The sequence below is a fragment of the Elephas maximus genome, chromosome 19, assembly GCF_024166365.1.
Source record: "Elephas maximus indicus isolate mEleMax1 chromosome 19, mEleMax1 primary haplotype, whole genome shotgun sequence".
Classification (NCBI taxonomy): domain Eukaryota; kingdom Metazoa; phylum Chordata; class Mammalia; order Proboscidea; family Elephantidae; genus Elephas; species Elephas maximus.
In genome coordinates, this window is record NC_064837.1 from 24092427 (window position 1) to 24105689 (window position 13263).

The 13263-nt window shown below is 39.0% G+C and overlaps 1 protein-coding gene across 3 annotated transcripts in view; it reads left to right on the plus strand.

The window, feature by feature from the left end:
• The window catches only part of LYRM9 (LYR motif containing 9), an 85949-nt gene that overhangs the window by 59503 nt on the left and 13183 nt on the right, over positions 1–13263 (plus strand). For 2 of the 3 annotated variants that reach the window (XR_007514097.1, XR_007514096.1), the window contains exon 6: positions 1419–1489. Coding sequence is in view for 1 of the 3 variants with exons in the window: in XM_049860273.1 (XP_049716230.1) it covers positions 1419–1439 (21 nt within the window). In the remaining 2 variants the exon portion in view is untranslated. Of the gene's footprint in view, positions 1–1418; positions 2165–13263 lie in introns of those variants that run through there. The other variant, XM_049860273.1, reaches the window with a different exon arrangement.

Below are 13263 nucleotides of genomic sequence, written 5' to 3' on the forward strand. Positions count from 1 at the left end.
GCTGTAATCTTCATGGAAGCAGATTGCTAGGCCTTTCTTCTGTGGCATCACTGGGTGGTTTCAAATAGCCAACCTTTAGGTTAGGAGTTGAGAGCAAACTATTTGCGCCACCCAGGGACCTTTATATGAGATGTGATATGTAAAATTCTATGTTCCAGGCATGGGGTATAGGTGTGAGGTAAAGAGTCCCTGTTTCTTACATAAAGGAACTTACATAACTATTCTCATTGCTTTTTTTTGGATCTCTGATACTTAAGGCTTTCACAAAACTGCTTGTGATGCCTATCCAATACTCCTTTGCTTCTGAATCATTTTGGTTTGTTGGTTGGTTGGTTGGCTTTCATTATGTAATCTGGGAGCCAGTACATTTGCTGGGAATTTGGAATCCTTTTTTTGAACTCCCAGCAGCTCCCTGTTTGTTTTCATACAAATGAAGTTCCTGATTTCAGCAGTTAGACACTGCTGGTATCAACACCTACAGTGATGTAGGTCTGGGTGCGGCTTGCTCCTATGACTCCCGAGACAGTAGCAGAAACTGGAGTTAGGAGTCTGCTTTTTCTTCGAGCATCTTCCACATCCCAGAACCTGAATTTCCATGCTTGGGGAAGTGACTGAGAACTTGAGTATTTATAATACCAAATGACTTAAAATATCAATGACCTTCATGTTGCTGAGTCCAGTGCTCAGTATTCAGTCCCCATCTTAACTGACCCATTAGCAGTATTTGACAGAGTCAACCTCTCCCTTCCATTTTCTTCAAACACTTTCTTTACTTGGCTTTGAGGATACCACACTCTCCTGGTTTTAGTTTTCTCCTCACCTCTGGGGAAGTGTCCAAAACCGAGCTCCTGATCTCCTCACATCTGACCTCCCTGCTTCTCTATCTCAGTAAAAGGCAGATTCACCCTTCCAGTTGCTCAGATAAAAAACCTGGGAGCCACACTTGGCTCCTCTCTTTTTCTCACATCCCACATCCAATTTGTTAGCAGATTTTGTTAGTTCTTCCTGAAAGTGTGTGTATCTAGAAACTGACCACTTCTCATCACCTCTATGGCCACCATCCAGGTCCTAGGCACCATTGTCTCTTATCTAGAATATTTCAATAGCCTCCAAACTGGTCTCCCTACTTGTAGCTTTGTCCCCCTAATAGTTTATTCTTAATCACAGTGGCCACGGTGATCCTTTCAAAGTGTAAGTCAGATCATGTCGTGCCCCTATTCAAAGCCCCCTAGTGGCTCCTTGTCTTTCTTAGAGGAAAGGTCAATGTTCTTAAAATGGTCTACGAGCTATGTACAACCAAACACTTCATGGGATTTGGCCTCTTGGTTTGGAGGTTTACAGTCAATATTTCATGGAACATCCCAGTTAATTTTCCTAATACTGTTTAAAAAATTTTTTTTGTTTTGTTTTGTTTTTAGTGCTCCTGTTCTACCTCCTAGTTCATTGCGTAGTGCCTGGAATCTGAAAAGCTTGCAAGCTGCCATCCAAGGTACACCAATTGGTCTCTATTTGTCTGGAGAAACAGAGGAAGAAGGAAAGTCAGGAATAGGAGGAGGAAATGGAATGTGTGGCTAACTGTTTCTGTGAACACCTGCTTCCTTCAACATGAGACCAGAAGAACTGGATGGTGCCTGCTTCCATTACTAAATATTTTGATCAAAGATTCTATAGAAGAGTCCTGATCAAAAGGGGTAAAAATGTGGAGCAGAATGTAGAAATTTCATGGGATTCAGGTTTTGTTGAGCCATTGAGGCTTGATGAGCCCCTGAAACTATTGCCCTGAGATAATCTTTAAACCTTGAACCAAAAATATCCCCTGAAAGAGGCAGGGCAACATAGTGCCATAGACAGAAACACCATGCTGTCCATCTGCAGCAAAGACTGGAAAAACCAAGTAAAACAGATACAAACATCAATCCTGGAAACCTAAGCATCAAATGAAGGGATAAAGAACTAGATCAAGCACCAAATGGAAGAAGAAACTGATAGAGAACAGAGAACAAAGAGAGCTACAAAGTGGAGGTCCCTTGCCAGCTAACATGGCACAGATTAGCCATCTTGGAATGAAGCCACCAACTACCCCCAACAGGGACTATAGGAAAGCAACTTTTTTTTTACAGAGCACCCAGTAACCAGAGATACAGGCTTTCCCACACCTACCCTTCTGCCCTGTACGCTGCCTCAGCTGCTTTCCAACAGGCGGTCACTCTGCTGGAGAGACACTGGCTCACTGCTGCACCAGGTTGCCTTGCCCCTAGTGGCTGATTCCCTCAGTGCCATATTTGTTTTCGTTTCTTCTTTCTCTTTCCCATCCTTCCTTTCCTATCTCCCGCCTACCTAGCCCCATGCACTGCCCCCTCCACTTCTCGACAGGCCTTGCTGCACCACTTGGCTAGAGACCCACCAGCACACGGCCTCCCTGGGTCTGCCCTGCCCCACGCACCGGCTCCCCAGTGCCATATATTTTTTTTTTTTATTAACTTTTATTAAGCTTCAAGTGAACGTTTACAAATCCAATCAGTCTGTCACATATAAGTTTACATACATCTCACTCCCTACTCCCACTTGCTCTCCCCCTCTTGAGTCAGCCCTTTCAGTCTCTCCTTTCGTGACAATTTTACAGCTTCTCTCTCTCTCTATCCTCCCATCCCCCCTCCAGACAAGAGTTGCCAACACAATCTCAAGTGTCCACCTGATATAATTAGCTCACTCTTCATCAGCGTCTCTCTCCCACCCGCTGACCAGTCCCTTTCATTTCTGCTGAGTTGTCTTCGGGGATGGTTCCTGTCCTGTGCCAACAGAAGGTCTGGGGACCATGGCCGCTGGGATTCCTCTAGCCTCAGTCAGACCATTAAGTTTGGTCTTTTTATGAGAATTTGGGGTCTGTATCCCACTTATCTCCTGCTCCCTCAGGAGTCCTCTGCTGTGCTCCCTGTCAGGGCAGTCATCGATTGTGGCCGGGCACCAACTAGTTCTTCTGGTCTCAGGATGATGTAGCTCTCTGGTTCATGTGGCCCTTTCTGTCTTTTGGGCTCTTAGTTGTCGTGTGGCCTTGGTGTTCTTCATTTTCCTTTGCTCCAGGTGGGTTGAGACCAATTGATGCATCTTAGATGGCTGCTTGTTAGCATTTAAGATCCCAGATGCCACATTTCAAAGTGGGATGCAGAATGATTTCATAATAGAGTTATTTTGCCAATTGACTTAGAAGTCCCCGCAAACCATGTTCCCCAGACCCCCGCCCTTGCTCCGCTGACCTTTGAAGCATTCATTTTATCCCGGAAACTTTTTTGCTTTTGGTCCAGTCCAATTGAGCTGACCTTCCATGTATTCATATTTTTTAATTTTTCTTTATTTTTCCCTTTCTCCCTTTTCCTTCTCCTGCCAACCTAGGCAATGCAGTGCCTCTGATTCTTCTTGAGGGGCTGGACCACACAGCCTGATGAGAGTAACACCAGCTCACCACCACCTTGGTTCTGCTCCGCCCTCAATGGCCAGTTTCCTTAGTGCCATATGTTTTTGTTGTTGTTTTGTTTTTCTTTCTTCTCTCTCTTTCCCTTCCTTCCTTTCCTTTCTCTGGACAGCCTAGCCCTGTGTGCCACCCCTATTCCTTCTTAATGGGCCATGCTGCACCACTAGGCTAGAGAGCCACTGGCACATGATCTCCTGTGTCAGCCCCACCCCCACCTGCTGACTCCTCCGTGCTGCCATTCTATTTAATTTTTTTCTTTGCATCTGTTTCTCTTTCTTCTTTCTCTCTCCTACTTAGTTCCACACATTGCATCCTCTCCCTTCCCTCCTGCCTCTCTGTACCGTGCACAGAGTGCTGTGCCCCCAAGGGGCACTTATGAGGTCCCTTGAACCCTAACTCCACCTCATACCAATCCTCTGACTGCCCCACTGAGCACCGTGCCCCCAAGCAGCACTGGTGCAGACCCCGGCCCCTCCCCCATGCTGCCCCCAGCCCCACCCCACCAAGTGCTGCACCACAAAGCTGCACCGGTGTGGGCCCCAGAGCCCCATACCTTGACCCAGGCTGCCTCCTGGCCCCACCCTACAGGCTCCGGTTCATGTCATAAATGACCCATCCCCATTCCTCCACACTGCTGGACCTACCCTGCTACACCATAGCTGAATGACCGGCCCTGTCCACCTGGAAAACGTGGTGAAAACTATTGTGCCCACAGATGAGCAAGCAACAAAACACTCACAGCCTGCCTGGCCTAGATATAACCAAATAAAACAAAATACAGGATGAAGCAAAAAAAACCTACACTCAGTAAACAAAGAAAATAATTCCTAAATGTCTGAGATGCAGCAGAAAATATCAAAACATTAAAACAAAACAAAACAAAAAAGGGACAGGATGGCCCTAGTAAGCAACCAAAATAAAACACCAGATGACCTTCCAGTAGAAGAAAAGGCACAGGAACTACCTGATAGGGAATTTGAAAGTCTAATATTCAGGGCTCTCCAACAGATTAGAAAAGGGATTAAGGAAAACACAGACAAAACTAAGGAAAAAAAAGACAAAATCATGGAAAATACAGGCAAAATCAGGGAAAACACAGACAAAGCAATGGAAGAATTCAGGAAAAGAATACAAGAACAAAATGTCAAAATAAATACTTAGAAATCATACAAATCAACAGTTAGAAATCCAAAAGATAAACAATAAGATTGCAGAAATGGACAATGCAATAGAAAGGCTTTAGGAGCAAATATAAAACGATGGAAGACAGAATTAGTGAAAGACAATACCTTGGATATCATTTTGTTTGAGGAAAAAATCAGAGAACAGAATGAAGAAAGCCTAAGAACTATGTGGGATAAAATCAAGAGCAAAATTTATGTGTGATTGGAGATCCAGAATGGGGAGAAAATGGAAAACACAGAGAGGATCATTGAAGAGTTGCTGACAGAAAACTTCCCTAATGTCACGAAAGATGAAAAGCTGACCATCCAAGAAGCTCAATGAACCCCATATAGGATAGACTTCCCCAAAAAAGTCACCAAGACTTATCATAATCACTCTCACTAAAACCAAGACAAAAAAAGAATCCTGAGAACAGCTTGAGAAAACAAAAAGTCACATACAAAAGGGAAACAATAAGACTAAGCTCTGATTACTCGGCAGAAATCATGCAGGCAAGAAGGCAATGGGATGACATATGTAAAACCTTGAAAGAAAAAAACTGCTAACCGAGAATAATATATCCTGCAAAACTCTCACTCAAATATGATGGTGAAATTTCCCGATAAACAGAAATTAAGGGAATATGTAAAAACCAAACTAAACTTATAAGAATTATTAAAGTGAGTCCATTGGTTAGAGAACCAACAATATCTGACAACAACCTGAATCTAGGACAAGGGACAGCATCAGCCAGCCCTGAAAAACTAAGTAAAACAGACACAAACGTCAGTCCTGGAAAAAAAGGGATAAAGAACTGGATCAAGCACTGAATAGAATACCAGCCTAGGTAATGAACTCTCAAGGATAAAGCAAAACTAAGAGATTTATAACAGGGAACCAGAGAGGTCAATCTGTAAATGACAACAACGTCAGAACAATAAAAGAGGGAATAAATGGTGTAGATATAGAATTTTCAAATGGAGAAGTCAAGGGAATATCAAGTAATAAAAACCTAACTTAAACTTAGAAAGATGGGGTAAATTTCAAGGTAACCACAAAGAAATTTAATAAACCTACTAATCAAAATAAAGAAGAAAAACATAAAAGTCTCAGTAAACTCATAATCTACAAAAATGAAAAGAAATTCCACAAACAAAAGGAACTCAGCACAGGAGAATAAGAGGGACAAGGAAAATGTCAGCACTACAAAAAAAAAAAAAAAAAAGAAAGAAAACAAACTACAAAATGACAGCAGTAAACCCACGCCTATCAATAATCACACTGAACATAAAAAAAACATAGATGGCTTAAATGCACCCATAAAGATACAGAGAATGACAGAATGGATAAAAAAACAGGACCCATCAATATGCTGTCTACAAGAGATAGGCCATAAAAACAAAGACATAAATATATTAAAAATCAAAGAATTTAAAAAATATATCAAACAAACAGCAACCAAAAAAGAGCACATGTGGCAATACTAATCTCAGGTAAAATAGCCTTTAAGACAAAATCTACCATAAAAGACAAGGAAGGACATTTTATAATGATTAAAGGGTCAATTGACCATGATGGTGTAACCATAATAATTATATACACACCCAACCACAGGGCTCCAAAACACATAAAACAAACCCTAACAGCACTAAAAATGGAAACTGACAATTCCACAATTATAGTAGGAGATTTCAACACATTGCTCTCGGTAAAGGACAGAACATTTAGAAAGAAACTCAAAGATACAGAAGATCTAAAGGCCACAGCCAACCAACTTGACCTCATAGATATATAGAACACTCCACCCAACAGCAACAAAGTATACATTCTTTTCCAACACACGTAGAACATTCTCCAGAATAGACCACGTCTTAGGCCACAAAGCAACCCTCAAAAAATCCAAAACATTGAGATAATATAAAGCATCTTCTCAGATCAAAATGCTATAAAAGTAGAAGACTAATAACAGGAAGGGCAAGAAAAAAAAATCAAATACACGGAAATTGAATAACATCTTGCTTAAAAACTACTCAGTAATAGAAGAAATTAAAGATGGAATCAAAAAATTCTTAGAGTCAAATGAGAATGAAAACACATCATACCAAAACCTTTGGGACACAGCAAAAGCAGTGCTCAGAGGTCTATTTATAGCAATAGATGCACACATCAAAAAAGAAGGGATAAAATTTAAATGTTATCTTTACAACTCAAACAAATACAGAACAGCAAAAGAAGCCCCTAGCCACCAGAAGAAAGGAAATAATAAAGATTAGAGCAGAAATAAATGAAATAGAGAATAGAAAAACAATAGAAAGAATAAAAAAGACCAAAAGTTGGTTCTTTGAAAGGATCAACAAAATTGACGAACCATTGGCCAAACTGAAAAAACAAAAAGAGAAGAAGAAAATACCCCAAATAAGAAATGAAATGGGGGACATTACAACAAATCCAACTAAAATAAAAAGAATCATAACAGAGTATTATGAAAAACTGTACTCCAACAAATTTGAAAACCTAGAGGAAATGGACAAAGTTCTAGACACACACTACCTACCTAAACTAACACAAACTGAAGTTGAAAATCAGAACAGACCCACAACAAGAGAAGATATTGGAAAAAAAAAAGGTCCCAACCAAAGAAGTCCTGGCCCAGAAGGCTTCACTGAAGAATTCTACCAAACATTCAGAGAAGAACTAACACCAGTACTACTCAAACTCTTTCAGAACTTAGAAAAGGAAGGGGGTACTTCTGAATTCGTTTCATAAATCCAGCATACCGTGACATCAAAACCAGGCAAAGACACCACAAAAAAATAAAATTACAGACCAATATCTCTCATGAATATAGATGCAAAACTTCTCAACAAAATTTTAGCCAGTAGAATTCAGTATTATAAAAAAAAAAAAAATTTGCCACCACCAAGTGGGATTCATACCAGGTATGCAAGGATGATTCAACATTAGAAAATTAATCAACATAATCCACCACATAAATAAAACAAAAGAATCACATGATCATCTCAGTCAATGCAGAAAAGGCATTTGATAAGTGTAATGTGCATTCCTGATAAAAACTCTCGATAAAATAGGAATAGAAAGGAAATTCCTCTACATAATAAAATGCATCTAAACAAAACCAACAGCCGACATCATTCTCAACAAAGAGAGACTGGAAATATTCCCTCTGAGAATGGAAAGACAAAGATGCCTTTTATCACCACTTCTATTTAACATTGTGCTGGAAAACCTAGCTAGAGCAATAAGGCAAGAAAAAGAAACAAGGGGCATCCAAATTGGTAAGGAAGAAGTAAAACTTCCCTATTCACAGATGATATATTATACATCAAGAACTGTAAAGACTCCACAAGAAAACTACTGGAACTAATAGATTTAGCAAAGTAGCAGGACATAAGATAAACATACAAAAATCAGTTGGATTCCTATATACCAATAAAGAGAGCTATGAAATCAGGAAAGCAATACCATTTATAACAGCCCCTAGAAAAATAAAATACTTAGGACTAAATCTAACCAGAGTTGTAAAAGACCTACCTATACAAAGAAAACTACAAAACACTACTGCAAGAAGCCAAAAGAGACCTACATAAATGGAAAAACATATGATGCTCATGGTAGAGAGACTCAACATTGTGGAAATATCAATTCTACACAAAGTGATCTACAAATACAATGTAAACCCAATCCAAACACCAACAGCATTCTTTAACGAGATGGAAAAACTAGTCATTAACTTTATATGGAAAGGAAGGAGGCCTGGATAAGTAAAGCATTATTGAAGAAGAATAACAAAGTAGTAGGCCTTGCACTACCTGACCTCAGAACCTACTATACAGCTACAGTAGTTAAAACAGCCTGGTACTGGTACAATGACAGATACATAGACCAATGGTACAGAATCAAGAACCCAGATGTAAATCTGTTCACCTCTGGTCACCCGATCTTTGGCAAAGGCCCAAAGTCCATTAAATGAGGAAAAGACAGTCTTTTTAACAAATGGTGCTGTCACAACTGGATGTCAATCTGTAAAAAAAATGAAACAGGGCCCATACCTCACACCATACACAAAAATTAATTCAAAATGGCTCAAATATCTAAATAAAAAACCAAAAACTATAAAGATCATGGAAGAAAAAATGTGGTCAATGCTAGGGGCCCTAATATATGGCATAAATAGGATACAAACCATTACTAACAACACAGAAACACCAGAAGATAAGCTAGGTAGCTGGAATGGCCAAAAAATTAAACACCTACGCTCATCAAAAGACTTCACCAAAACAGCAAAAAGAAAACCTACAGACTGGGAAAAAATTTTGGCTATGACAAAGATCTAATTTCTAAAGTCTATAGGGAAATCCAATCCAAAGCCTCTACAAAAAAAAAAAAAAAAAGACAAAAAATCCAATTAAAAAATGGGCAAAGGATAGGAACAGACACCTCACCAAAGAAGACATTCAGGTGGCTAGCAGACACACAAGGAAATGCTCGAGATCAGTAGCCATTAGAGAAATGCAAATCAAAACCACAATGAGATACCACCTCACCCTGACATTACTGGCATGAATCAAAAAAAAATAAAGAACAGAAAATAACAGATGTTGGGGAGGCTGCAGGGAGATTGGGACTCTTATGCACTGCTGGTGGGAATGCAAAATGGTACAACCATTTTGGAAAACAATATGGCTATTCCTTAAAATGCTAGAAATAGAACTACCATACTTGGCTGTTTGACATTTGACATTGCTTTGCCTATTAAACAAGGTCCTCACCTACCCACAACAGGGACCTAAGGACTGGTGGCTCCACTTGGGTCGCCCAGCCACCTGCGACAGGGTTCCAGGGATAACTGGTACCTCCCAGTCCTTACAACAAAAACTTTGGGTGCCCATGGTCCCTCTGCAGAGCCCACCACCAGCACGCTCTAGCGAACAGAGACACATTTTCCTCAGAGACACTTGGGGGTCAGTTCTCAGCCCCTGCCTTGTTCAGAGCATGACCCCCTGCTGCAATCAGATACGGGTATATATGCCAATCACGCCTGCCCCTCTAAGACTGTAGGACAGAGCCTGTACCACACACTTGATAACAGCTACCTGGAAACCTGAGCTGAATTCATACAAGAAAACTGAATGGACTCCTAGACTGATATACTTGATAATAGCTCTAGCCAGCTGGGGGCACAACACCAGAGCTCCAAAGGCGAAAATAATCAGGGTAACTCACTCAAGCAACCCATTTGGGCATATCAAAACAAAACAAAGCAAGCAGCTACGACACAGTAAGCACGCATAAACTAATACAGTAACTTATAGATGGCTCTGAGACAACAGTCAATATCAAGTCACATAAAGAAACAGACCATGGTCACCTCAACGGGCTCTCAAAACAAAGAACCCCGGGATCTTCTAGATGAAAGTGCATTCCTGGAATTACCAGATGCAGAATACAGAAGTTTAATATACAGAACCCTTGAAGACATCAGGAAGGAAATGAGGCAATATGCAGAACAAGCCAAGGAACCCACAGATAAAGCAGCTGAAGAAATTAGAAAGATTATTCAGGAACATAATGAAAAGTTTAATAAGCTGGAAAAATCCATAGACAGACAGCAATCAGAAATTCAAAGAAGATTAACAATAAAATTACAGAATTAGACAACTCAATAGAAAGTCAGAGGAGCAGAATTGAGCAAGCAGAAGCTAGAATTTCTGAACTCGAAGATAAATCACTTGGCACTAATATATTTGAAGAAAAATCAGAAACCTTAAGAATCATGTAGGATTCTATCAAGAGAAATAACCTACGAGTGATTGGAGTACCAGAACAGGGAGGGATAACAGAAAATACAGAGAAAATTGTTGAGGATTTGTTGGCAGAAAACTTCCCTGATATTGTGAAAGATGAGAAAATATCTATCCGAGATGCTCATTGAACTCCACATAAGGTAGATCTTAAAAGAAAGTCACCAGGACATATTATAATCAAGCTTGTCAAAACCAAAGATAAAGAGAGAATTATAAGAGCAGCGAGGGATAAACAAAAAAGTCATCTACAAAGGAGAGCCAATGAAAATAAGCTCAGACTACTCAGCAGAAACCATGCAGGCAAGAAGGCAATGGGATGACATATTTAAAAAAATTGAAGGAAAAAAATTGCCTACCAAGAATCATATATCCATCAAAACTGTCTCTTAAATATGAACGTGAAACTAAGACATTTCCAGATAAAGACAAAATGAGGGAATTTGTAAAAACCAAACAAAAACTACAAGAAATACTAAAGGGAGTTCTTTGGTTAGAAAATCAATAGTATCAGGTATCGACCCAAGACTAGACACTGGGCACAGCAACCAGAAGTCAACCCAGACAGGGAAATCCAAAAAAACAAAGCAAGATTATATATATATATATATATATATATATATATTAAAAAAAAAAGCCCAAAACAGGGTAACAGCTATGTTATTATATAAAAGAAGACAACATTAAAACAATAAAGAGGAACTAAGAAATGTAATCATACACCTTCCATATGGAGAGGAAGATACAGCAATACAAAGAAATAAAAGTTACTTTTAAATTTAGAAAAATAGGGATAAATAATAAAGTAACCACAAAGGAGACAAACTATCCTACTCATCAAAATAAAATACAAGGGAAAAATACAGACTCAGCAGAAACAAAATCAACAACAGCAAATATGAGGAAAGGGCGATATATAAAGAAAATCTACTCAGCACATAAAATCAAGTGGGAAAAAGAAGCTGTCAACACACAAAAAAAGACATCAAAATGATAGCACTAAATTCATACCTATCCATAATTGGACTAAATGCACCAATAAAGAGACAGAGAGTGGCAGAATGGATTAAAAAACAAGATCCATCTCTATGCTGCCTACAAGAGACACACCTTAGACTTAGAGACACAAACAAACTAAAAGTCAAAGGAAGGAAAAAAAATATATCAAGCAAACAACTATCAAAAAAGAGCAGGAGTGGCAATATTAATTTCTGACAAAATAAACTTTCAAGTTAAATCCATCATAAAGGATAAGGAAGGACACTATATAATGATTAAAGGGACAATTGACCAGGAAGATATAACCATATTAAATATTTATGCACCCAATGACAGGGCTGCAAGATACATAAAACAAACTCTATCAGCATTGAAAAGTGAGATAGACAGCTCCAAATAATAGCAGGAGACTTCAACACACCACTTTCGGTGAAGGACAGGACATCCAGAAAGAAGCTCAATAAAGACACAGAAGATCTAAATGTCACGATCAACCAACTTGGCCTCGTAGACATATACAGAACACTCCACCCAACAGCAACCAAGTATACTTTCTTTTCTAGTACACATGGAACATTCTCTAGAATAGACCACATATTAGGTCATAAAGCAAGCCTTAGCAGAATCCAAAACATTGAAGTATTACAAAGCATCTTCTCTGACCATAAGGCCATAAAAGTGGAAATCAATAACGGGAAAAGCAGGGAAAAGAAATCAAACACTTGGAAACTGAACAATACCCTGCTCAAAAAAGACTGGATTATAGAAGACATTAAGGGTGGAATAAAGAAATTCAGAGAATCCGATGAGAATGAAAACACTTCCTATCAGAACCTTTGGGACACAGCAAAAGCGGTGCTCAGAGGCCAATTTATATCAATAAATGCACACGTCCAAAAAGAAGAAAGGGCGAAAATCAAAGAATTATCCCTACAACTTGAACAAATAGAAAGGGAGCAAAGAAAGAAACCCACAGGCACCAGAAGACAACAAATAATAAAAATCAGAGCTGAACTAAATGAAATAGAAAACAGAAAAACAATTGAAAGAATTAACAAGACCAAAAGCTGTTTTTTTTAAAAAATCAACAAAATTGATAAGCCACTGGCCAAACTGACAAAAGAAAAACAGGAGAGGAAGCAAATAACCCAAATAAGAAATGAGATGGGTGATATTACAACAGACCCAACTGAAATTAAAAGAATCATATTAGATTACTGTGAAAAACTGTACTCAAACAAATTTGAAAACTTAGAAGAAATGGATGAATTCCTAGAAACACACTACCTACCTAAACTAACACAAACAGAGGTAGAACAACTAAATAGACTCATAACAAAAGAAGAGATTGAAAAGGTAATCAAAAAACTCCCAACAAAAAAAAAAGCCCTGGTCCGGATGGCTTCACTGCAGAGTTTTACCAAACTTTCAGAGAAGAGTTAACACCACTACTACTAAAGGTATTTCAGAGCATAGAAAAGGACGGAATACTACCAAACTCATTCTCTGAAGCCACCGTATCCCTGATACCAAAACCAGGTAAAGACACCACAAGAAAATTATAGACCTATATTCCTCATGAATGTAGATGCAAAAACCCTCAACAAAATTCTAGCCAATAGAATTCAACAACATATCAAAAAATAATTCACCACGAGCAAGTGAGATTCATACCAGGTATGCAGGGATGGTTCAACATTAGAAAAACAATTAATGTAATCCACCAACAAAAGACAAGAATCACATGATTTTATCAATTGATGCAGAAAAGGCATTTGACAAAGTTCAACACTCATTCATGATAAAAAC